This window comes from Phaethon lepturus, unplaced genomic scaffold (assembly GCF_000687285.1).
Source record: "Phaethon lepturus isolate BGI_N335 unplaced genomic scaffold, ASM68728v1 scaffold12091, whole genome shotgun sequence".
In the NCBI taxonomy this organism is placed as follows: Eukaryota; Metazoa; Chordata; class Aves; order Phaethontiformes; family Phaethontidae; genus Phaethon; species Phaethon lepturus.
In genome coordinates, this window is record NW_010515593.1 from 18,621 (window position 1) to 44,671 (window position 26,051).

Consider the following 26,051-nt stretch of genomic DNA (forward strand, 5'->3'; position numbering starts at 1 on the left):
AGATGAGGACATTTGTATCAAAATAAATACTTATTCTTAGACTCTTAAACCTCTTTTCCCCTGCTCCTGATGGCAGCTGTTAATCTGATGGTGCCTTCCCATTGAGAAAGCAACCATAATAATGTTGTTGAGAAAGCTCAGAACTTTCTCAGAGGTGGTGACTGACTGACTTCTTTGCAGCCCAAATTCAGTTGTTCCGCATAAACCACAAATACTCTTCGCAGAAGTGTCATTTATGAATGCTGTGAATGTCCTTTAATCATCCATACTTCATATTCTGGGCATGGCATGCCATATCAGATCAGTGAATCTGACACCACCAGGATTACATGGTGCTTTGTTTCTTCCATTACTCTGAGAGTTTTGAGAATATAAACAAGAATATAAAAACCTTGGGAAAAATGATGGGAATTACTGTTCTGTTTCATGCCATTTAGACCCTGACAGATCTGTCTTAAAATGAATGCAGATATTATTTCAGCCTGAAAATTTGTGAGAATTCTTTGAATATTGGCTGGTTCTAAGGGACAATGTCCCTTAGTCGGCATTAATCTCATTGAACCTCATGGAAGGGGGAAGACTTGATGTTTCCTAGGATGGAAGAGAAGATTCTGATTTATATCTGAATTACTGCAGTGCTACACCAGTGCAAACCAGTGATTTCAATGAGCATAAAACTGGTGCAGCACACTCCTGGCACTGCCCATGATCTTATTGCTGGCAGAAACTTCATTTGCAAATGATTCACCAGCATAAAACAAACTCATCCTGTTGAAGGTGAAGACATGTTCCTGAACCGAAGTCACAGTCATTCTCTGCCTCCAACACTGCCCTTTGCTCACAGGCACAGGACACTGTCAGTGATCCCGTGCCAGCTGTGCCTGGGTGCCAGACCTGGGGAGCAGGAGATCCCATCCCTGTGCATCCCACACAGTACTGACCCATTTTTCTTGTCCCTGAGGCTTAGCAATGCTGGACAGGACTGGTGAGGGAGAATCTAGGCAGCAAATGCTGTTAGGAAGCAAAGAATAATACTCCGAAAAGTGCAATTCTGCTGATACTAGAGATATACAATGGCAGCAGGAGGGACTGTCCTGTCCATGTGTCAGTCCTGACTTGTGGATGAGGGCACAGGCAAACAGAGCAGGAATTTCCTTTCCCTGTCACCTCCTGAGGTGACCCCCCTGTAGACACATGCACATCAGGCACTGTGCTTGCCTGGACCTCTCAGGCTCAGCCACCGCACCTATGACCCTCAGAAGTGTGATATGGTGCTTTGTAGCCCAATTCAGAAATGATCCTTGGCTAGGACAGTTTATCTCTAAACCTGAGCATTAGAGCCAAGCCTTCCTATTCTCTTTCGATTGATTTCCCAATTACCAGTGGCATCCTTTTTGTGTAAAGAAAAAAAACTTAAATGGATCTTAGAAAGATGTTAGTGACTACACTGGTTCATGTGTCAAAAGGCATTTTGTGACTCTCCTGTCCTGATATAGCATTTTCTATGTCAGGAAAGAACTTGTGCCACTCAAATACCTGCTCTTCTCTGCTTCACTGGCGAAAGCTAATGACAAGACAGGTATCTGTCACAGGGGAAATAGGAGGGATGGGAGATATGAGCTTGTCTTTCATGAACCTGCTCAGGGAAAGGAAAACAAATGGGTATTTATTTGTAGATGACAGAAATTATTCTGGGGCACCTACAAGGCTGAAGCACAGCCTCAGTCCTTTGCTGGTAAATGATGAATTAAAGGGTTTGGTTCACTCGTCCACAACAGGCACTTTTGCTCCCTGCTTTACTTTGGAGCTGAACAAAAAATACCAGACTTTCATCATTGAACCTGGTGTGGTGAGATGCAAAACTGGTGGAAACCCTTTGACTTCAACAGAGGTTGGCATGGGTGTAACTAGAGACTGACTTTGACCCTCTTTGACTTACACAAAAGCAAGTAATACATTTTATTGTCTCCAGGCCAACCTTGCAGAGCCAGTTTGTCCTAGTGAAGTCAATGCACAAATACAATCTGCAAATGCACAAAATTTGCACAATTTGTAAATTCACAAACATACACTGGGCCCAAGCCTTATTCCTATACCTGAGTCAGCAGAAGAGCAATGTTTTAAACAGCTAGTTGGACCCTTCATTAGATGAAGGGCTCCTAGGCAAGATGATGACAGCTATCACAAAAACACCGATCCTCTCCTAGCATACAAGATACACAAGAAGACCAGAAGGCATGACCATTAGGCATTAGCCAGTAATTATCTGCCAGAAGTCTGGTCTTTGATTACTTACAATACTCTTGAATAGCTTTGAGTCATCTCTCTGGGGCTAAACTAGCTGTGGAGGCCCCTGTAAGTAATCTAGTGGCAACAGGGTAGAGGAACAGATGTACTAAGATGAAAGACTTTGGAGATGCTTTGAAAGTAGCAGGAAAACTCTGGAAATAGCTACATTAATAAAGAATCAAATTAATTTAACAAGAATGGAGCCTCCTGAAGCTCTAGCCCAAACATAATACATGAAACAACTCAGAGGATCAAAGCACCCTCCCCCTTTGAGCTCCACCTTTGCTTTGCTGCAGTGGAGGCTGCATCGTGGGGACTGCTGGGACTACTGAGGCAAACACAGGTCACACAGGCAGCATTTTTGCCACTTGTCTTCACTGGTATCAGCTATGGCCTCTCATTTGAGAAAAACATGTTTTAACCTCCCCCAGGCTCTGCCAGGCTTTATCAGGAGGAAGTGAAAGCAGTAAGAGACGAGAAAGGCAACATATTGCAAAAAGATCTAAAATTAACTGATTTTTAACTGGTTTAAAATTAACTGATTAACTGGTTCCTGAAATGCTGTGAATCTCCTTTGTTTTCTTGGCTCTTATTCCCTGTCTATTCCTTTGAGAACAGGGGAAGTCAACAGTATCGTAACCCCATAAGTCACATCAACTACTCTTTATACACTCTTCATCTTCCCACACAGCGCAACTTTTTATTTCCACTGTTTTACAGTGATAGGGAGGAAAACCTAATACACTTGGACAGTCATGGTTTTCACTTGAATTAGTCAATGGTGAGGTTATTTATAGTGTTCTAGTGTCCATGAGGATACTATTTTTTTTTAATATTACTACTATCACGGTCTTGCTATAAAGACTGTAATGCTAGTGGACACCAGCTTTTGTGCTTTCTTTCTCATGTTCTTATGGACTCACTAATAATGCTCTGTGGGAAGCAGCTTAGTGGTTTCTCCTGAAGGCTTGCTTCCTACCAGGAGATGGGCTTCAGGCAGTACAGATAAACCTAGTGCCCTTTGTTATCCCACCTCGTGCCCACAGTGACAGCAACTTTTCAGTGATAATGAATTGCTTGTGGTGTTGGTCCCGCACCATCAGCTAGAGTCATAAATTAACTCAGGATCTTTGAAATATATCTACGTCTACACAAGGAGACAAGGACAGGCTTCAGTGTATCATACCCCATGTCCAAGGCACTTTCCACCTCAGCAAGAGCTGAGTTACAGATACTGCTAGTGGAAAAGACTGTCAGGCTCAGCCCAGCCCATGTCCAATCTGTCCTTGCTAAGAAAATGAGATCACAGTGCTTGTAATAAAACACAGATTTATCAGGGTTGTCCCTTATCAGCTCTGCTGCTGTACCCATGCAAGAGGGAGTACAAATTATTTATACATTAAGGCTTAAATAAGCTGTGTGGCAGAGAGCTGGGACTTGACAGTGAGATTGGAGCATGCCTGAATGGATGCTGGGTCCTTACTCTCTGATGGTCCTTACTCTTACCATGACCAAGCATGAAAGCCCAACAGGGCTCCCAGGAGCTCCCAGTGGAGCACTGGCCCTTGCTATGAACTCCGTAAAACTGCAGTTGAAATTGAAACTTTCACACCATACAATGCCAGAAGTAAAGGAGAAACTAGTATGTGAAAAGTGAATAGACTAGACAAGAGCCTGGAGAAAGGAGAGAACAGATATTATCTCTACCAGTAGACGAAAGTGATAAAAATACAATAAGATCTCCTAAAGCTTTTCTGGATGAGTTTCCAATTACTAAGCCATTATTCAGTTTCTCATCAGCAGAGCCATCCCTCCAGTCATTAGCTGTATCTTCCTTTACCCCCATCAGAACTGAGTATTAAAATTACTAATCTTGTGGAACACAAAAATGAAAAATACAGACCCAACGTGCAAGACTGTATTAAAAGATTAGTCAGCAAGAGTTTTATTTGTATTTCCACAGTTTTTAACAGAGAACATAATGTGCTGTTCACAGATCATCCTTCCTCTGTGGGTCAGTCTCATTTAACGTGATAGTAGATATCCTCTCCTATAAAATCTGTTCCAGTAATAGTGTAATTAATGCAGTTGTTACTTTAGATACAACATGCCAAAAATTAGATCACATAACATTTTTCAATATATGTAAATAAGTGTTCATACATGTGTCCTGTTTCTTCTTTTTGTTCAAGTGTCCTTGGACCTTTTTCATTGCTGCTTTTCTTCTTGCATGGCCACCTGAGCTCCCATCTTTCTCTTCCATCATTTCAGATCCAGATAAATCTGAGAGAGAAAGAGAAAATTATATAACCAGAAAGCAGGAAAAAATAAGGTAAAAAAGTAAATTAAAATATATTGAAAAAGTGGCTTGACTTACCATTTTACCTGAGCAGAGTGATCATCACAGGGTTTAACTGTGTGCAGCAAGCTATATGTGAGTAAGGATGCAGTACAACCTCTCCTCATGTAAATGTTGCTTTGCATTGGATTGTCTCGCATCTTTTGTGTCTGGATACAGGGAGAATGTGGGTGTCTTGGTGTTAGGGATGAATTTCCTCTCTTGCTCCTCCTGTCTTTTTTCTTTGTTATTTAACATAATCTTCTTTCTTCTTTCAAAATTGTATGGATTTGTTGATATCCTCACAAATACTTATTCACTGTAAGTATTTTCCCATGACATTGCATATTTAAAAGCTATCGTGATATTTCTTTATGCAGGAAAAAAAAGCAGGAGCTATTGGGGTGAAAATATGTTTATTATTTTTCAGAATAAGTACCATCAGCTTCATCTCTGTATATGTCCATTACATATGGGATATCTGACTGTTTGAAATTCTTTCTACACATTTCTGTATTTCTGTATATATTGAAGGTATGAGCCACAAGCACATGAGCCTGTGAAGCTCAGAAGGAGCACAGGTTGAAACTACAGAAAGTCAGAAGTAGTCATCTTAAAATGAACTTGATAAAACAGAGGGTGCAGTAGGGATAGAAAAAAACAAGCTATAAAGCCTTCATTTGCTTTGTTAAAGCATTAAAATAAAATAAAAATATTATGGGAATCTACCTGGTGGAATAAGTAAATTTTTAACATAAATCCTTTAAGTCTTCATATTCTTATATGGAGACTATATGTAATTTCATCACCTGTTAAAAACTTGCCCCTGGCAGTGTATTTTCTTTTCCCAGACATGTATTTACAAGTTTATTATGTTACTAAAATAACAGAATACACTTTCCAGTAATGTTGGGAGACTTTGAACATATTAACAGGTCACCTCACCTCCTTTTTTCTAATTTTTTTTTTAGAGGGAGAGAAATCTAGAAAGTGAGGCAAGATCAAGCAGTGAGTGTACCCTCATCCCGCACGTGACTGCAGCACAAAAATGAGAGACCCCAGGTCTCCTGGCCCCAGGTTTTGTACCTTGCCTCGAGACAGCAGTTCACTGCTGAGTCAAAGACATGCAAATTGGGTTTGAAGGAAGAAGAAAGTGCAAAACAAGGGCTTTGTTCAACAAAGCATGTGCTTATCTAACCAGCTGCGGCCAGGTTTGCTAACACAGCTGTAGTCGGTAACCTCGGCAGACGGACACTGGCTTGGGTGATTTCTGTGACTGTATTCAGCACTCAGTGTTCCCTTCATAGTCTGGCCCGAGACCTGAGAGCTGACTGCATACATGAACCTCTGCACTGCTCTGGGGCTCCACGGCCTCCAGAGGTAACCACTTATGTCATTTCTATACTGTCTGTTGCCATAGCAACAGAGGCTGGGGTTTTAATCAGGTGATGCTCAGCATGCCGGTACCTGTCCTGTGGCTACATGGCTCTACCAAAGCCTCTGAGAGCTTTGTCATTGACTTCACTGGGGTCAAGATTTCTCCAAATAGAGATCCAGCCCAAAGGCACTAGACACAGCTTTTTAATGAAATCTTAGAGCACAAGAGTCCTTGCTGTGGCCTCAGCTTTAGTTTAAAGCACTTCAGATAATTTACTTCTGCTGTCAGAAAGTATCACTCTTAACCCTGAGGTAATGATCCTGCTTCAATTTAGGTGCCTGATATCATGTGCCAGCTTTTTATCTTAAAATATCAAGTGTATTTTCATTGCACTTCAGGCACAGGCTACGTACATATGATGCTATGTAGTCATAGGAGAAAGAAAATGTGTGATTTTTTAATTATTCTTCTGCTCTTCTCTTTTTTAATCTCCAGATGGTCCCTGGAACTGGTGATGTTTTCTTTAGTCTATATATTTCCTGCATTAATCAGCTCACTTAACCAGTGAGCTTTAATTAGCTTACTTAACCAGCTCACATTTAAGAGACACACATGTGATCAGATCATATCAGGTGCTATTGTTTAATTGCTTTCACAAAATTAGAAGCTGATAAATGGTTGAGCCATAATTGAACGATCTTACTAGAAGACAGGCTGATCAGTGTTGTGACATAACTTGAGAGATTCCCAGGCTTGCATTAATTTCCCATCAGCCGGAACTGCTGTAGCGATGGCAAGCACAATGCAATTGCTCTGTTTGTTAGAGAGCAAGGTCAGAGCTGGGGGACTGAGATCTGCCGTACATATTTATCAGCTGAGGGGCTGGCACAATTTGTGTCACTACCTAAGAGCAGTGAAGCAAGCTATTGCTTTGATTTACCACCTCCCAAGAAAGAAAATGCAGCAAACAGATCTTTGGGAGGGGATTTTGATAAAAGTCGTATCCCTCTCCATCCCTGCCCCTCCCCAGCGTGTGTGTCAGTGAGACAGGATGGATGGCCACCAAGAGCACCTGACCCTCAGGGGCTTTTTTGGAAAATGTCAGGTAGGTAGTACCAAGAGCAGTGAGGATCTGACACACATTTATACAGATGGGCTGGCTTCTCCCTCTTGTACCAAATCCAAAAAATTTTATTGCTCGGTGAAAGGTCTGAGCAAGGTTGAGTGAAATTCTCAGAATCTGACCCTCTGTGTGCGTTTTACCAGTCAGCTGTCATTAACCGGTGGGTGGGAGTGTCTGGTTTCGGCATGGCCGTCGTAATTTTACTTGGGTGTTACGATGGAGAGGAGTCATGCAGTACTTACGGGATCCCTTTTTACAAGTCCCGGGTTAGGCACAACAGCAATGAGGTGGGCAATTGTAAACATGGAGTTCAGCACGTAAGAAAAAAATAAATTCTTATGCAGTGTTATCCTTTGACAGCTGAGGCTCCTGAAAAATATGTAGCACACATTGTAAATTAGTATTTTTCTTCTGATGTCACTTTAACAAGCTCTTTCTGGCAGCAGTCTCTCAAGAATGCCTTTTGGCAAGGCCTAATTGGAAAATACATGCCTTGCATTGCAGCCATAGCCTCTGACAGATATTTGGTTTTGTTTTTACACCTGTTTAGTACCACACGCTTTTTAGACCATGTTGTAAAGAGCCATCCAGCTACATTCTCAGCCCTTGATGCCTTTCTTTATTTCATGGTAATTGTGATATTAAGTGGTGAAGCAGAACCCTGAGAATTCAGATGCAAGTAATACAATGTAAGTATTCATACAAGTATTCATACAAGTAATGAATATCAGGAATAGTGCTTTATAAGTAACCGTTCCCTGGAGACTCAATTTCTCAAATATTCAAATGAAAATTATTTGTTACTTTATGAATTAGTGGTGGGAACTTTGGGCAGGAATCCCCTTAAATTACAGGGGGATTTGGGTTGGTATCCTGCATGTTTCTAACTCCAGATGAGATCCCAAACCAGAAGAGGTTGTTTTCCTGCTCAGAAGGAAAACAAGTTGATTTTGGGGGGGGTAGGATTTCTGCTATTGTGGGTAGCAGAATTTCACAAGAGAAGTTCACGGGATTCTTGTGCAACCGAATCATCACTGCAGTTTCAGACCTGAACCATCTCCCCTTTCTAATTCACGCCCAAATCCTCAGGGCACCTCCTCGGCGACCCCTGATGCAGAGAAAAACACCCAGAGCTGGCAGGAGGTGATTGCAGAAAGGCAGTCGTGGAGTTGTCAGATAATGCTGTGATGTCTGTAGTCAGTGATCACTGAGAGCAAGCAGGCAAAACTGGTAGGTAAAAAATAGCTAAGCGCAAGTATTGCTGTCTCATTGAGGCAAGCCTCCTCCTCGGCACTTGGAGTCTTTGGCAGTTCGGAACGGAGCACAGGCTGTGACTTTCTGATGCTCTGTGTGTGCCGTCTAACACAGGATGCACTTTCTTTAAAAACAGAGACCTAGTCTAACCAGCTGAACTCTTTTCTGCTTCTTTTGCTCCTTTGTCCATTTACTTATTTTCTGTTTTTAGTTCCTTGGTCACCTGCCACTTATTCTTGATTCTCCTTACACCTATTTTCTGAGTCATTGGATGGAATTCTTCCTTCAGCTTGAGGTCTTCTTTCTGGCTATAGTCATCATCATCCTGCAATGCTCACCACTTTTGTTGACCTCTTTATTTACCAAGACACCTTCTTTGGTTCAGGATGTCCATGAGATGTAGGTCCTGGGGGCTAAGAATGAGTATCTCTTTACACTTGCCCTGATTATATATTCTTCATTTATCATCAGCTAGTGGCAAATGTTGAGCTCCAGATACGGGGCTAGGCGCACTGTCAGTTTGATCCACTGTAGGGCAGGATATTGGGCAAAACAGACCATTCTTTGGACCTATTTTTCTACGCTGTGTTCTTGTGCTTACTCCACCTGTATTTGCCCCCATCACAAATCCAGCCTAATGTTCCTTTTCTGCTCCTAAGCTCTGGTGGTATTTATCTAGTCCTGTTTCTTCCTTTCTCCCCATTCTCCATCACTATACTTTGCCTGTGCCACTGACCTCACTTCTTTTGGGACACTCTCATGTGCCCATCTCCCTCTGTCTTTCTCCTGGAGTCCTGAAATAAACTTTTCCCTTTTGCTTAGAGAAATCTCTTCAGCGCCTGGCCACAGAAATGCAGAACCTTGTGTCTCCAGCTGCCTCTCTACATGGCCACCGGTACAGAGAGACAGTCTTTTGTGACAATCTCTGCCAGGTACATGTGCCTCCACTCCCATTCTTGTCCTTCCTCACTGCTCTTCTTGACTTTTGCCAGACTTACTCCTCTATTAAATTGGACTGTCCTTCACCGCATGTTTCCTTCATCTGCTGTCTAAGCTCCTTTCCCTGCCTGCCTTTCTCTCCCAGTTTACCTCCTGCATTGCTCTCCTACTTTCCTCTCAGTATTCCTCACCTTCTTTCCTTGACTCCAGCTTTCATGTTAAAGACCCAGCTGGATCATTAAATGTGTATTTCCACACTCCCACTTTTTAATTTGACCTTCAGTGTTTGCCATTAAAATGGCATCAGCACCTGCCTGACTCGGTCCACACAGAGAGGAGAACATTCTAGCAAAATCAAAACCCATACTTGATCCATCCTCTCTGCTGTTTTTGACAATCATCTGTAATCTTCTCTTTCTCTGACCTCTCTTAGCTCTCTTCCTGATTTCCTAATAATTCCTTTGTGGTGTGTTTGAAGGCTCCTTGTCACCCCCCACCCATCTTTCTGTATGCCCCCTACTCTGCTTCATTAATCAGTATGGAAGAAGGCATCACTAAGCCAGTTATTATAGTTTAAAACTTGTGAGTTTTTTGTGTCACTATGCCTCTATCAGTTGTGTCTCAGAGTTTCAGAGTCTCCTGTTTCCTTGTGGTTCACCTGTGTTTCACATCTATCCTATGTCTCCTACATTTCCTTTGACAGAGATAGGTCCTCCTATCTACTCACAGAGTCACCCTTACTTTTGAGTTCCTATCTCCACTTTTTACTGCATCTAGGATATTTTGACTTCAAAGGAGCTTTTAGCATTATTTTCTTGATAGGTCTGTGCTATGAATCTGTCAGTTCTTCTCATTCATGAATATCGAGAACACTGATTTTCACTCCCAGCCAGTTATTTTCCATTTCCAATCCACTTGTTTAGTTTTCATATTTTCATGCTTTCTACCATGCTCTCCCTTACCCCTGAGGAAAACTCCAAACAAATTTCACCAAATTATCCTTCCACCCATTATCCTTCAACTATCTTTAAAAGCCTTGGCAACAGTTAGACTACAGGTGCATTCACAACACACCATCTATTATTCTGGCAAATCTAGACTTATTGAACTCCCCATCTGTCTTTATACAAATGTCTTTGTTTTAATAATTCAGTTGGAAGTCATTTGGAGCTAGGAGTCCCTTTTTTCTTTTGTGTTTTATCATATAAGATCATGGGGTTTGCAATTATAAAAATATTGCAATAATGTGATGAAGATGCATGTAACTGTTAGACACGCTACTTTATGAATACGCTGTCTCCTGTTATGAGTTAGTATTGCTTACTGATGCTCATCACTACTGATTCAGTATTCCCTTCCAAAAGTACTGCAACATCTGTGATGCCGGATCATTATGAATCTTGATATCCAAAACTGAAAGGAAAATAAATCTCTGCCAGGAAAGACTTATGTGTGGGAAACAGCAACCTCTGCAAGCTGTTTGTTGCTGCCTCTACAGCTAAAGGCTATTATATGGCCCCGCAACCATCTCTTGCTGACTGACTCTCCGATTGACAGCTTGCCTTCTATTGAAGATCAAATAATGTGTCGCTGTCATAGCCAGATGATAGAAAACTGAAGGTAACATGAACCCTGCTCCCATACAGCTTTCTTCTCACTTTCATAGTTTGGTTTCCTCTTTGTCCTCCCATTTTGCAGCACTTTATTTTAATTCCTTTCTCTACTTCTTCCTCTAACCTTTGTGTCATGTATGAGTCATGGAAGGGGAAGGAGAAGTGGAAGAGGAAAAAAAAGAGGAGGTGTGTTACTGTCTGGAAGGCTGCTGCAAAGATGAGTCTTTCAGCATGGCCTGGGACAGGTCAGGATCGTGCGTTGTCCATGACGCAGAGCAGGAGTGAGTCAGACTGCCTGATCCTGCCTCTTTCGCTGCAAGGAATCCCCTTCTTGGTCCATTTTGGGCAGCCAATTTAACCAGATCTTATCTTTACTGTCCCAAAGAACTCTGAAGTCTGGGCATAGGATTCCAAATAGGATTAAACTGTGCTCTTCCCAGGTTTCTTAAAGCATTACTGTGGCTGCAGTTTTGTGCTCTTTATCTTTAAATAGATGAGAAGGGAATTCATCAGTTTATAGGGCAGAGTTTCTAGCTCTCTGTATCTGATTACTGCACGTCATCACAGTCACTCATCAAACTGCCTCTCTGGAAATTAGCAGAATTCACAATCTGTATTTTGGATCGCCTATTCTGAGTTTGTAATCTTACTGACTCTTATAGTCTATGCAAAGCCCAACCATTTCATTTTCCTACGTTTCCTAGACTCACCCTTGGTGGTGGTGATGTTGGGGGCTTGTTCTTTTACTACCTTTCCTGTCTGACAGTTAAGGCACAGACTGTATAGCCCTGAGATTTATGCCAGCTTCTTCTGGCCTCCCAATTTACTAAGCATACCCTCTTCCAGCCTATATGGACACCTTCATCCACGGTGTACCTTTCCAGGGACCAGCAGCAGATGAAGTAACCAGGGAGAAGATTTGCATAAGAAAATGACTGTTAGAAGGCACACAGCCTGAACATATCCATAGATATGTAGTACATATAGATCAAAATTGGGATGAGAAATAGGTTAAGGTGCCTCATGTAAGATTTAGGTTAAATAGTACAGGGACTCTGAGGCTAGAACTGATTTAAGCACTGGCACGACGTATCTGGGGTTTTGTGGAGCACCTTTCACTGCTGATTTTTAGAGCAAGGCAACCATCCCTCATGCAGTAGAGGTGGGGGTTCAGCAAGGGGTTCTTTTAATTCCCAAATTTATGCAATTACTATGCATGTGTAAGCTGGAATTTTGTCTTTGCTATGTACTGATGGATTCTACAAATCTTCACGTGTATTTATGGCCAAAAGCCCACATCTGACAAATTCAGATAATGAAGTTGATGATATCTCACAATCCAGCATGTAAAGTTTGTCACGTCACACTGAAGTTTTTCACTTACATTGCAGAACATTGAGTTTACCAATTCCAAGACATTTAACAAACAACAGTTAGATTAGACACATAAAAACTCAGTACTAAAAGGGTCATAGTAAATGTTTGAAACTAAATGGTCATGATTGATAGAAAATGTAGTGGGTGTACTTCATTACGATTCCTTGGCCTTACAGGTGACAAAAAGGAATAGCTGAATGTTTACAGAAATACCCTTTGGTTTAACTTAAGGCTGCAAAATAAAGGAATAGAAAAATTGTCCAATTTTTCCCTTTTCAGACTTGGAAATTTCAGTGTGAAAAACTGCTTTGGAAAACAAAGGTTCTACAGAGAATGAATCCTGGTCTTTTTGAAAATAAGGCATATATACATTGATGATATGGCATCAGTGGGAAGTTATTAATTTAGAACCTGCTCATAATTCACAGTTACCATTTTGGTCACTAAGATCTGAAAAAAATGCATTTGATGTATTTGTTAAATTTCAGTTTGGAGATTTGAGGGCTTATTTTTGTCTTTCATTTTTCCAGAAACATCAACCAAATTAAATCAAATGATAATTTCTGACCTGTATATAAAAGTCAAGCTCTTTATCTGTCTACTGGAAAGATAATTAATCCCTAGAAGTATTCTGCACTTCTGGATTCCGCATATGTCTTTGAGCTGCTGAAACAGACTAATGAATATCCAAAAGAATAGAATTTATCCTTCTATGAGGATGATGATAAAGAAACAAAAAAATGTATTTTGGATGCTAATAAAGGGCTCGGATCTGTTGACATTCATGTAGAAAGAATCTTACTAATGCTCTTACACAGGCCTATTTGTGTTCTGGCATAATTTTAGTTTGAAATAAGTTTTTGCAGGCTAAATTACAAACTTAAAACAGTATACTCTTACAATGACAACAGTGATGGACTTTTAATTACTACAGGTTACCATTGTTGTGCAGCTATTCTTTCTTAAACTCTGTAAAGAAGCTTGTGAAGAAAAAAAGATTTTTTTGTGTTCCATTTTCCTTGTATTCTTGATGGCTCAAAGAATACTGCATTCTTCAGTTTGGGGTTTTGCAGTATTCTTGGATGAGGTAAGTTTTTTGACAACAAAAGTCCATGAGGTTATAACTGTGTGTATTATTTATTCAGAAGCATCTGTAATTGTTTCTGTTACTCTTACTTTGTTTCCCAGTGTGCAGTGTGGGGAATACTTTGCATCCTTGAAAGCCTTTATCCAGGTAAAGCTGGAAAACTTTACCTGGCCTTTTAGATTACCTTGCAGTGATCTCCAGATAGACTCTACTGATGGTGAGCATTTCCCTGTCTCTGGTCATGAACTGATGGCCTGGCTATCTGATTACAAGCAACTGAAGCACATTTGCTGAAATCAGTAAGACACCATCCCATTTGGTGTCATTATACTGGATGTATCATTCTGTTTCATCAAAGTGTCTGTGAATGGACATTAGAATCCTGATTTCTGAGTGTACTATTAGTCCGGGAAGTTTGTAGTTTATAGCAAGTTATGAAAGTGAAATATCTTAAAAAGATTGCTTAAAAGCTAGAAGAATATAGCTTACGCAAGTCATCATAGCTCCAGATGTACAATAGCTCAGGATCTTGTACATTGTTTATTCTTTAAGATTTTCCCTAGTGCCTTTGACGTCTTCTAGTGCTTACCATTTCCCTGAGCTAAAAACCAAAGGCTGTTCCCAGATAGCCCTTCACTACTGATTGCTGTGACTACATGTCTGACAGCAAATCTGAGCTCCCTCTGCTCCTTCACTGCAAACACATTATAATAAATAGTTATAAAGACAGGCTCACTAAAGGACAAGATTTAAATGCTCTAGTTAAGTTGCCATACAGTAGCTGCAATGCTTTCAGTGAATATCAGTTTAGTCTCCTTTAAAGTTCTGATGCAGCACATCACTGTTTTCCCTTTTAAATGCTGATGACAGGCTACACACTAGTGTCAGATTCACGCTTAGTGCCGAGCACTGTAAGCACCTACTCAAGTCAGTAGCTCAGTCCTTCAGCATTGGATGAAGGTGTTCCTGTCCTTCAGGAGCTGGAGCCTCCAAGCCACTGCCCTGTGCAGTCACTGCACCTTCCAGGGGCTGGACATGCCCTTCAAGGGACTATAGGCAACTGGTAAATGAAGGGCTTTACCGAATCCCCAGTTACACCATTTCCTTACGGGCTGCACTTTTACACCAGTCTCAATAAATCTAACAGCATGATCTCAGCTACACACACACTGGGAGATGTCCTATTGGTGAGAGGACGCCGTGCTCAGACTTTTTTACCAGGATTATACAAAAAGGCACTCAGAAGAGCTGTTTCTCGCTGCCATGTCCCCTTTCCAAGCTTTTCTTTGGTTACCGCTTGAGATCCCTCAGGGAAAGAAGAGAGTGTCTGTAAGAAACACTTACTTGAAATAGAAGAAAATTGCCAAGGAAATCAACAGGGATGTTATAGACAAAGCGTGGCCAACGATCGCCATATAATAAAGTATGAATGCCATCTGCAATTTAACAAAAAGAAAAGGCAAACATGAACAATTTGCAGGCACTTAGGTTTTTTCTCATTGAGGCAGAATATACAAAATCAACCTCCCATTTTGTGTTTCTTTTCTTTCAAATGTTCTTTTTCACTATACTTTTAACATCAGCAATCTATTAAATAGCATGACTCATGGTCTAAAGATGAGACAAGTGTTTCTTACGTGAGTCGATCTGTTTCTCCTGCACTGAAGTAACTGGAGTAACTGCTCACACTATATGTCACTAACTTTCCCGAGCTCTAGAAGAGCACAGCAGACATAACACATTCAAATTTTCAAAAAGTCCATGACAAGTTTCCACACACAAAAAAATTATTAAAGAAAATAGGTTGCCTCAGGATTGGGAGAAAGCTTTTATGGTTTGAAAGCAGCTTAAACACCAGGGAGCAAAAGCTTAATGGTCACTTTTGGAGATGAGTCAGTGGTTAGGTGCCCTCAGGACTGGTATTGTGCCTGGCTTTTTGTTCAACATATTCACCAGTGACCTGATGCAGAGAAATCTCTAAGTTTCCAGATGATACTTAGATCTTTCAGATAATAGTAAGGGACTCCAGAAAGGCCTCACACAACTGACGGAGCAAGAAAATGCCTTATGAGCTATAATACAGAAAAAAGTGTGGTGATACACCTAGGACAAATGATCTAAACCCTGCCTACAAAATGCTGAACTCAGAACTGGAAACCGGACTCGGGAAGGAGATTTTGGAGGCATCCTGGCCGGTTGTCTGAATCATTGGCTTAGGATGTAACGACAGACAAAAAGTCAACAAAATGTTGGATATCACCAGGAAAGCACTGAGGGTGCACACATCCTTATGCCTCCGTTTAAAATCTACATCGCACATCTTAAATGCATGTGTTTCTCGTTTCCACACCTTATGGACATGGCAGAGCTAGGAAAGGTGCAAAGGTGGCAACTAAAATAACTGAGGTAGAGTAGCTGTGTTGTGACAAGTGGGTACCAACATTGGAATTCTCCCCTTTGCAGAGGAGAAGTCAGAGGGGGCTTTTGATTAAGACCTACAAAGTCATGAAAGCAGCAGATGAAAACTGTCCTCAACTCCTACCACACTAGAACTGCACACCCTGAGACTAATTCTGTTTCACACTGGTGTGAACCTTGCTCTTGGGCAACTAGATGGTCTCACAGTGCTGTGAAGCCAGTATGCATGAACAGATAACTGGGCTTTCACTTTGACTATTATCAATGAAATCTGAGACAGGCCTATCCATATTTTGTATACCAACAGTGAACCAAAATAGCAGGACAGCTTTTCAAGAAGTCAGTGCAGTATTTTTTGTAAGTGATCTGTCTCCAAAGTATAGCATATTGGCATTTCCAGTTAACTTCAAACAAATAATGAACTATTTTATTAATTTCTGCACTCCTTGAAATGGCATCTGTCATGTCTCTTCTGATGTATAGGACTTTTAACACGCTGACTCACCAAATTTTTAGCCTGTGCAGATTTTTTTTTCATCCTTGTCTTAGAAAACTTCTGAAAGAAACACTTAAATGTTCTTTTTTGTCCACCTAAAATTCTTGACTTGAGGAAGGAGAATTCTCTAATAAGAATACCTCCTTCTCAGTTAATTATATTACCCACAGGTACATGAAAACAGTCTACGAATGGAGCTCACTCCTGTTTTTGAAGACTTGGATTAAAGGTCATAATCTAACTTGGCATTTCTGTAAAGATAGATTCTTTCTGTATTTTCCATTATTTTTTGTTTCAGAAGAATCTTGATGTACGTATAATTTTCCTTTGTGTTCTCTCTGCACTTTGCTTGAATGATGTTCAAAATTGTTCTTCTGGAAGGCATGGCTAATAGGTAACAGAGCTACATTTTTTGCCTCCCTACATGGGCCAACATCTGGAAAAAATATATTTTTACCGTGCTTCCATTTAATACCTCTGTGAACTCAGATTGTTACTATTATTCTCTCTTTGTCACATAGGTGAGTCCTATTTTACCGTGATGGCTCCTTATGCTGCAAAAACTTTCAGAATTTACCTCCTGCCTAGTCCAGTAGACTTTTCCAAGGCCTTTTGGGCTGGATCATTACTAAATATAACCACATACTGCTTTTTGGCTGCATAAAAAAAGATCCTCCAACACAAATCCCAAATCAAATCGCTTTTTGACTCTTTTCCTTCCCCAATTCCAAATAGTCACAAATTATTCTGTCACAAATCTTTAATCAGATTTTCCTGGAGCTCCACTTGCATTTGAGAAATACGTTTATTTTCATGAGATTCCCTAACTTAATTTTTTTAAGCTTTTCTCAGATTTCTCTCTCCTTGTTTCTTTTGGTGCTTTTATATTTAGTTCTCCTCTTTCAGCTTAGCAACTTGATTTTGGAAATATTGATGCAAATGCTTAATTCATTATTGTAAATAGTCTCAATGACTTCAGTCAAACTGCTAAAGTTAAATGTGTTCAGGCTTGTAGGATTTTCTGGATTAATGGTACCTTCGTAAATGTTTCTTTTTAAAGGATTGAGTAAAGGGTGATAGTCTTTCCTTAAGAAAAAGAATTTTAACTTACGTTAGTATTTCTAGCCCTGCAGAGAAAACATCAACAGCTTGGAAGATATTTATTACAGAAAGCAAAATTGAAATCCTAAAGGATCATTTTATAACTACTGGACAATCAGAGAAAATCATAGGAATTAAGAAATGCATTTGAAAAACAGTGCAAAACATATTGCATGAATTGTTACTAAACTATCCACCCCATAGCAAACCTATATTTAGGTTTGAGCACTCATCAAATAATTTTAATAAGCTAAAATCACAAGGAGAATGCTATTAAATTCTTCTGCAATAAATAAAGCTAAAGGATGAGGACTATTCTGACCTCTCTCTTATGTGTCTTACTGCTAGCCCAGCCCAAAACCATTCCCAAGTAATCACTGCCTTTTTATACTGTAGCATACCTTCAATTTTTCAGAGGTGAAAGAGTTGCACAGAGTATAGTTGGACCAAGTTCGGTTGCTCTCAGGATGGCGGAACCAGTTTCCAGTTTCATCACAGTATTTTGAAGCCCTCTCTGATGATAAATTGCAATAACGGTTATTTTAGCATATGCCCATTACACATTTAAAAATCTGTAAAAAAGAATTTCTATGTTTAGAAATAAAATGCCTGTGTAACAAAATCCAAAGTATTTTCAACTTGTGCAATTAATATACATGTGTCTGTTTCGTTTTGTTTTTTTTCTGAGAGATTTATCTGATGGTATACTTGTTGTTTATCTGTCTTGTCTTGAATGAATGCAGTGAGGTATATATACCCAGTCTTCATTCAGATGCAATTATTTATGTGATAACAATTCATCTGAAGAGGTGGTTGAAAGCTGTTTATGGAAAAGAAAGTAATGTTAGGTGCTGATGCTGAACCTGACGGAAGTGTGCACAGGCAGGCAAACACAGTGGTGTCTGCATATGTTAGTTCTCATCCGAACCTGCAATATTGATGTTGGAAAATGGATGCGCCCACTGGCTCGCACGCAAATCTAACATTTTATTTTCAAAGCTGACACATGCCAGGACATGCTGGTTTCCATACACAGATGCTAGCGGACTGAATCTTGCGAGGAGAGATTCAGGTATCAAGGGAAATAATTAGTTAACAATACTGTGTAGAGAAAGGACAGCAAGCAGCATATACACCGGAGCCTGGGTGCTGGCGATGGTGACAGCCCCGACACCAGCGCTGCGCTTACACAGAGGGGTGGAAGAGTCCTGCCCAGCCTCTGTGCCGGCCAAATCCTGCCAGGGGCGAGTGGGAGCACTGCTCGCTTTCCTCTGAGGCTGCAAAGCATGCAGGCACTGGGAGAAGCAGCCTCACAAATGTTTTGGCGCAGGTCCCAAGTGTCCAGTTTAATTTAAAACAGCTGCAGAGTTCTCTGTTTAAACAATCTGATGTGTGTTTGGCTTCTCCACCTGTGTCTCCGGTGCTGGCTCCTGCACTGCAGGTGGCTCTGGCATCCTTCCCGAAAGCCCTGCCGTACGGATTGCTCTCCAGGCTCCTGCTCCTTCGCACGCACCCTTTGACTGCGGCAGGGGCACGGTCAGGGCTTCGGCACCGTACGGTGCTGGGGAGTGCCTGGAGCTGCACATCTGAGCTCTGCCTGTGTCCTCCCAGCCACGCTCACGTTTCTGCCTGGGAAACCTTGGACGCTGAGGCACAGACAGTCGCTCCTAATCACCTGTCCACTTTTGGACTCGTTCCTTTGGCCTTCCCTCAAGCATTAGCCACATGGGAGTCACTGGAAGGTTTGCCCAAGTAATTAAGGCAGGGTAAGATCAGAAACTTAAATAATTTGATGTTTTCTTAGGTAGTGACACAACTGTTTGTTTACAAAAAACACAGTATTTAAAGTCTGACTTTTTAGATAGTCGAAAAAGTCTATCTTGACTTCCCTTTGCCTATTCTAGCTTTGTAATTTTATTTGCTTTATACATAGGTTATCAGCATGTCCAGTCAATATATTTTTACAGAGCCAATTACCATTTGAATATACACATCTTCATTTTTTGTGTTCGATATTTGCATTTATTTTTCTTAGTCAGCTCTGATGATTAATGATTCTATTAATTTGGAAGATTCATATTCCCTCCACATACCCTACGGAAAGCAATTGATCATAGTGGCACGGTAAGGATTGTATAGACTGAGCTATCTTCCTCTGACTAGAAATACATTAATGCCATTGCAAAAAAAAATACACAGTCCTCCAGAAGACAGCATACTTTTGAAATTACTGTGAGTTTCAAACCATTGTTTTGGGGGACTTGTTGAAAATCAATACGTGCATCAACAACACGAAGAGGAACAGTACATGTTATCTCTGCCTTCCATCGCTGCAGCTTGGAGATCATCTCAGACTGCCTGTGTAGCAATGCTCCCATTGTACTCATTGCCAGATATTATTTAAAGCTGGAAAAAGTTTTCAGTCAGAGATAAAAGATTAATGGTTATGCTACCATGGAACACAGTGTACAAACATCGCACCTACTATCCCATGCACTCTGCAAAGTACATGGCTTTTGTTAATATGCTATAGAGTATAATGGCAATATCATCTATCATCTTTGTACTTTAGTGCCTAGGTAGGCATTGTGCCGAAGTTTAGTGTGGCCTCTGTAAGTTAGAGACAAACCTGTTGCCTCATACTTTTCCTTGAAGGCAGACAAACACAACTGATCCTAGTTTGGAAGTGGCCATGGACCACAGATTTCTTGCTGTGACGTTGTCAGAATATGGGACTGGGGGATAAACCTCCCTACTGCCCATCCCAGTGACTCAAACAGGTCAAACATCTCTTCTAAATCTATGATTTCATACAGAAATAAAGCTGTGAGTCTGTAACCCAACCAAAGTTGTACCGCAAGTTATTCTACTGTGGCTCAGTAGCAGGTGTGGGATTATGAACCTGGGCACGTCTTGGTTTTTGTGCTAACCAGAAGAATCTAGTAAGCTCTGAAGAAATAATACACAAATGCGTAAGGATGGGTAAGGCAATATTAGCAAGGCAAAATGGAAGTGTGTGCTTTAAGATTGTTCAAATACTATGTAAAGACTAATTTTTTAGGCTCTGTCTGTACCGTATCAGCTTGGCTAGGGCACCGCTTTGGTATCCCATTATTCAAAGCGGAGGAACAGCGACATTCTGTGGGATTGGTCTCACCTGACTTTAGCAACCTCCGAGTTACACAATTCAGAGGCAGTTGTGCAGGCTCTCTGTAGTTAGCTTAGAGAGACAGACACTTCAAGAGCTGCCTGGGAAAATTGGATAAGATAAATCTTGTCCATGAGGGCAGTTTCACAAGTAGTGAAGTGTCTAAAAAGATTAGCCAGTATTACTATTTTTGCATGTGGTATTGCTTGTGCTAGCAATAGTGCCTTTATGTATCGTATCTTCATAAAAACAACTCAGTCTTCTATATGTAAAAAGTATCTTAACCCAATAACTCTGGAACAAACATGACAGCACTATCAATCAGTTTTTCTACAATTAGAGCAATTCTATAGCTAGCAGATGTTAAAGGAGTCAACACCATTTTTTTATTTACTGTTGAGTTATAAGCTGGAAGTAGAAAGAAGTTTTCCTCTATTGCAGTGCATGCTCACACATACCAGACGTTGGATTCTTTGCCATTGTTTGGATAGACCTGTGTAGTGCTTAGCTTTGCAGATGAGGGAATAACTGATGTATCATGTCTGATTTACTTAAATCCTCAGTAAAGTCTCCTAGACGAAAATTTTTTAAAAATGAAAATATCATCTGATATAATACAATGGAGACCCTAAAAAACCCTCAGTTTCAGTGTCCTAATGAGTGAAGAGGTATCACTAACAGCAGAATGCCTCAGTCAGCAGAATTGGAATCTGTATAATAAAGTCATATTGTCCACTGTGGGGGTAAGAATTGATTTTTAAAATACAGCTGGCGAGCTTGCTAAGAAGCAGGACAGAAATATACAGAAGGGTAGGAGGAAAAGAAGCAGCTGGACAAAGAATTCAGGTTTGTTTTATTCAACACTGCCTAAATTCTATCAGTTCAAGACAGGAAAATAGGACCAGCAGAAGTACAGAGCTGGCTTTTTTCGGCAGTCAGGAAACCTGCATCTGTGGCAGCAGGAGAAGGGCTCTCCCAGGCCCAGCCCTCCCTCCTCTGCTCAGGGTGCTCCAGCGGGTCCCTGGGGCTCGGGCCTACCGAGGGTGCTGCTCCTTGCCCGCCGTGAGCGCCGGCACGTCGCCACGCCGAAGCACAGGGCAGGGAGGGAAGGAGCACATGACGGACTGGGTATGCGGGGGAGCGGACCGTGGTTGGGAAGGTGCTTGAATTAGGGGATGCCTGAGGAAGTGGCCTCCCTGCCTGCCAGGAGCCAGGGGGGTGGAAGGAGCCGGAAGCGACCAGGAAGGTCTCCCTCCCTCTCTGGTTTGTGGAGGGCCGTGGCTTCTCATCTGCAATGACTGCTCTTGTCAGTTTGGCAACCTACTCAGCTGAATGCTTCGTGCATGTTGCCAGCTGTGAGAAGGGTGTGCTGTGTCCCTCAAACCCAGTCCCTTGTGGTCACAGGCGTCACAGCTGGTAAACCCACGAGGGTCTGCAAGAGCTATTCAGTCTGTTCCCCCTTCCCCTGCGTGGAGAATTTATCTCTATTTCTCTAAAGATATTTTATAAGAGAAACAAAGCAATTCAGAGACCTCAGCATGGCACAAGAAGAGAGCTGCAGAGAGTACAAACACCGCAGTGCCTCTGTCCCCTCCGCTGCCGTGATCCACGCTCCAGAGCAAGGGGACCTCGCTCCCTCTAGACAGTGTCAGAGCAGGAAGGCAGGGCTGTACTTCCACGTTCCTCAGCTGTGAGAGCTAACAACACTTTAATGGTCATCTGAGGTAATTGCTTATGGATACATATGGATTTGTTTCCAAATTGCACTCCTAGAAACTTTGCTCTTGGAGCCACATGAAGAGTTACGAGTAACTGGTTTACAAAATGGAACCAAAGAGAGAAACCCAACACGGTGGAGAACTGAGTGGAGTTTTGCTAAAGGCAGCCTTGAATCACAAAGTTGGGCTGGGCTTGCTCCCTGCTGGGGTGGCTACTGCTCTTAACCACTGCTCATCGCCAAAGAGGAAAGGGAATGAAATGAAAGGCTATGGCTGCCACAGCGCAGCTTGCACATTCAGCTCCATTGCTATGTGACTGCACCAAATTAATCCTGACCAAACACATCGTGCAGGGAGAATGAGGTGGGAAATAAAACACTCCCCTGCCACAAAGCCATCAGCCTGTGCACGGCACAGGGCAATGCTTTGCTCTTTCTGCTGCCCCAGTAAATCTGCCTTGCTGGAAGGCCATTATAAACACAATAAATTTCCTTTTTTTTTTATTAGCAAGTATATTACCAACATGAATTACGTACTACATTCCTATCAAATTCAATTCCTAGCAATTTCAGTGTGAGCTGGAACTATTTCAAAGGGATTACACCAAAGATTAACCTGGATAAAATATGAATATAAAATAAAATTCAAGACAAACTGTGCATGTTGCCTCAATAGGGGAGTATAAAACTCATCCCTGCTCAGAGCTTCACAGTCAGGAGTGGATGAGACAATGAATTTCCTGCTGTCACTGAAGTTAAAGCCATAGGTCTGAATATGTTTTCCAGACAAATTGATTTGGTTTTATGCATTATCACATTGCGCGTGATGGTCACTGTGAGAAAGAGATTGCTACAGGAGGCAACAGTTGTTTATTGAAAAGGACAAAATTGTCACAGCTTGTAGAGAGGGGTTTCTGTTTGTCTGTTAGCTTTAAGATACTCATTTCCTTTCACAGGGTAGAGCATCCTCAAGTGAGGAAAGAGGTATGGGAGGCCCTAGCTAACTGAACAGGCTAGATTATCACAGTGGTCCTTCTGTCTTTCAGAACACAGATTTCTATCTAGTATGAACTGATGTAAGTTCAGTAAAGTAAGTGGGACTACATCTGGTAGTTAGCTGTGAAGTTGGCAGACAGCAAATGAATGGAGCACTGAGTGTGTTCTCCAGTGTTTTGCTTCTGGGCCTTTTTCTCCAGAACATAATTTCATTTTATTTACTTTTCTAACACACTCTAGCAATTTCTTCGTGGCATTGATGCTGAATGTTGTTGGGAGTTCAGATATAGAGACCTGGTATGCAGCACCCACGCATGGTGCAGATGGGAGGAGGATCCGATCCTGTGTTGCCAGATAATGTTTCACTTTTCCAGTTATGAATGATGTAAGTATCAAAGCACAAAAAGAAAGCTGAATGACATCATTTTATTCCAGGACTCAAAGCTATACATGGCCTCAAACTAAAGTAACTTAGCCATCAGTGGGCTGATACACAGTTGTTCTGCAGATCTCAGCGCAGCCCAAAGCAGCACATACTCATTTCAAAAGTCCATGGGGTTACTTGCACATGTAAAATACATGCTGAGGTAGTTTGATATCACAGAGACTTAATGGGAACGAAATCTGACAGGCACTGCAGTTCTCATCTTGTGAAATCATTGTTCTTTAGGATGAATTTTCTGTTTCTCAGCAGAAAATCTAGCTGTATTTTGTTTAACAGGCATAAGTTACCAAAGGAAATAATGACTTGTGACACAAAACCTGACAAACTTCTCAGGACAGCTGAACCTGTGCTTTTTGGCTACCTCTAAGTGGCAGCCACTTCCATTAGCAGTTGAAAGACTTCTTGTCACCCCCACGACTTCTTGTCTCCCTCCTACTTTATTAAGTTCCGGTGTGACAATCATCCACCTGTAAAGCAAAGGCTGGCTACCTGCTGGCTCGATGCCGCACCTGTAATACATGCTGGGGAGCTCAACAGCTACGCTAGGAAAGATGAGATGCATCAGGAGATGCTGAGCTGCTGCCGAGCCAGGGAAACTGTCGACGGACCAGGATGCAGGCAAAGAGGCTGACAGAGGTGCTGACAAGGAGAAGAGAGATGTACCAGGTGAAAATACTAAGTCCAGAAGACCACAGGTATTGTTCCTAAACAGGACAGCAGAGATTGAACAGCAGGAAATTAATTACTGGAGGAGGCTTTTCCTCCTATGGCTGTGTACAGAGAACAGGAATACAAAAAATTCCCAGATCTGCAAGTTTTAAAGCGCAGCAGAAAGAGTAACCACAGTATGCACACACTGTGGACCAGACTCTGCCGCACACATCTGTACATTCAGGAGTGATTTGCAATCAGTTGTATGAGCCACAGACCTTGGTGCCAATAAGCATTAATAAGTGAGTGAGGTGCTTCTCCGTGGATGGTGCCAAGTATTACTTTGAAGAGTGCTGTTGTAGCGGAGCAATTAGTTCCAAACAAGTCACTGGAGACAAGCAGGCAAGTGGAAAACCTGGGAATAGGTGGCTTGGGAGTGAGCAGGAGAGTGGCTCTGTAATCACCCCCACGCCCTGAGGGATGAGGACCTCGAGTCATGGTGAGACTTCTGTGATCACAGGGCTGCCCAACACCCACTTTTGCAGGTATTAGCTGAACAGCGCATGGAGTATACATAAACTAGGACTGTTAGTGACACTATTTTTTTTTCTATGAAAACTGTGGAAGCAGGGAAAGCAGAAGCCTTGTAGTAAATAGTCCTATTTATGAAAGGGGCTGTTGCCACATGGGGATGAAGAAAATGGGGGCCTAAGCAGCAGGTACAGACCCCATCCCAGAGGCGCCTCTGTCATGCATGTAGGAAAAGGCTTGTGCAACCTCAGGAGCCAGAGCCTTGATCTCTCCTGAACATGGGAACGGAACCAAATTTGGCCAATTCTTTTAAAATGCTCTTCTGGCACCTTTTGTGCAAATAGCCTAATGGTTGAAGCACTTGTCCACGGAGAGGGAGACCAAGGCTGAAGGTGCCCCTCCAGTGGAGGGTCTCAGCTCCTCAGCCTAATCTAATGACTAGCCATGACTGTGACCCTGCTGCAAGACTTCTCCTTGAAAACTATGACAGAAATCGTAGTCTGTACTGAAAAGAGGTCAAAAATAAGTGTGTTCGAAAGCAAAAAATGTTACAAGACTTTGCAATTTGGTGCTTGTTATGTGCCTCAGGGACGTAAGCTGCTGTAAAGATTTGTGGGGTAGGTCTCAGGGTATTCCCACAAGAGGTTGACAGTCACACTGCCACATGAGCTCACTTTCCAGGCACACAAATTCTTCAATCTGTTCTGTCCAATGCCTACTTCCACTGGAAAGAGTTCCTCTGTCCAAGTTAGGATGCAGGTTTGAATCCTCTCAGACTGAGGCTGGCATTGGAATTTTCCCACTTGCTGGGTGAATTCTCTAATCATGGTTAGCTTGATTTATAAAGAACAGAAATATCAATCAATCTGGCTGCTACTGCAAATGGGATTCTCTGGCATTCAGCCTGGAAACACTTCTGTTTCTAAATAGGCAACAAGCTCAATTGTTTTAGCTAACAATAGTTTTAGCTAATGGTACTGGGCAATTAATTCACAGCTATGCAATAGTCTGTTTCCTTACTTTTCCGTTGGGCACATACATTTTGGTTTAACCTTGTTGAAAATTTTTAGATTTTTATACCATCCCACCCAAATGTTTAGTTTCACAGTTTTTAATTGCAATTGGTACACTGTGTCTATGCTGGATTTAG

At 41.6% G+C, this 26,051-nt stretch overlaps 1 protein-coding gene across 1 annotated transcript in view; it reads right to left on the reverse strand.

The window, feature by feature from the left end:
- Positions 1–26,051, reverse strand: part of CALCR (calcitonin receptor) — a gene marked incomplete at its 3' end in the record, with an annotated part of 55,962 nt that overhangs the window by 15,390 nt on the left and 14,521 nt on the right. Inside the window, exons 4-6 of the mRNA XM_010295827.1 lie at positions 17,815–17,927; positions 14,743–14,834; positions 7,371–7,497 (exon numbers count right to left, since the gene is read on the reverse strand). Of these exons, the coding sequence (XP_010294129.1) occupies positions 7,371–7,497; positions 14,743–14,834; positions 17,815–17,927 (332 nt within the window). The remainder of the gene's footprint in view (positions 1–7,370; positions 7,498–14,742; positions 14,835–17,814; positions 17,928–26,051) is intronic.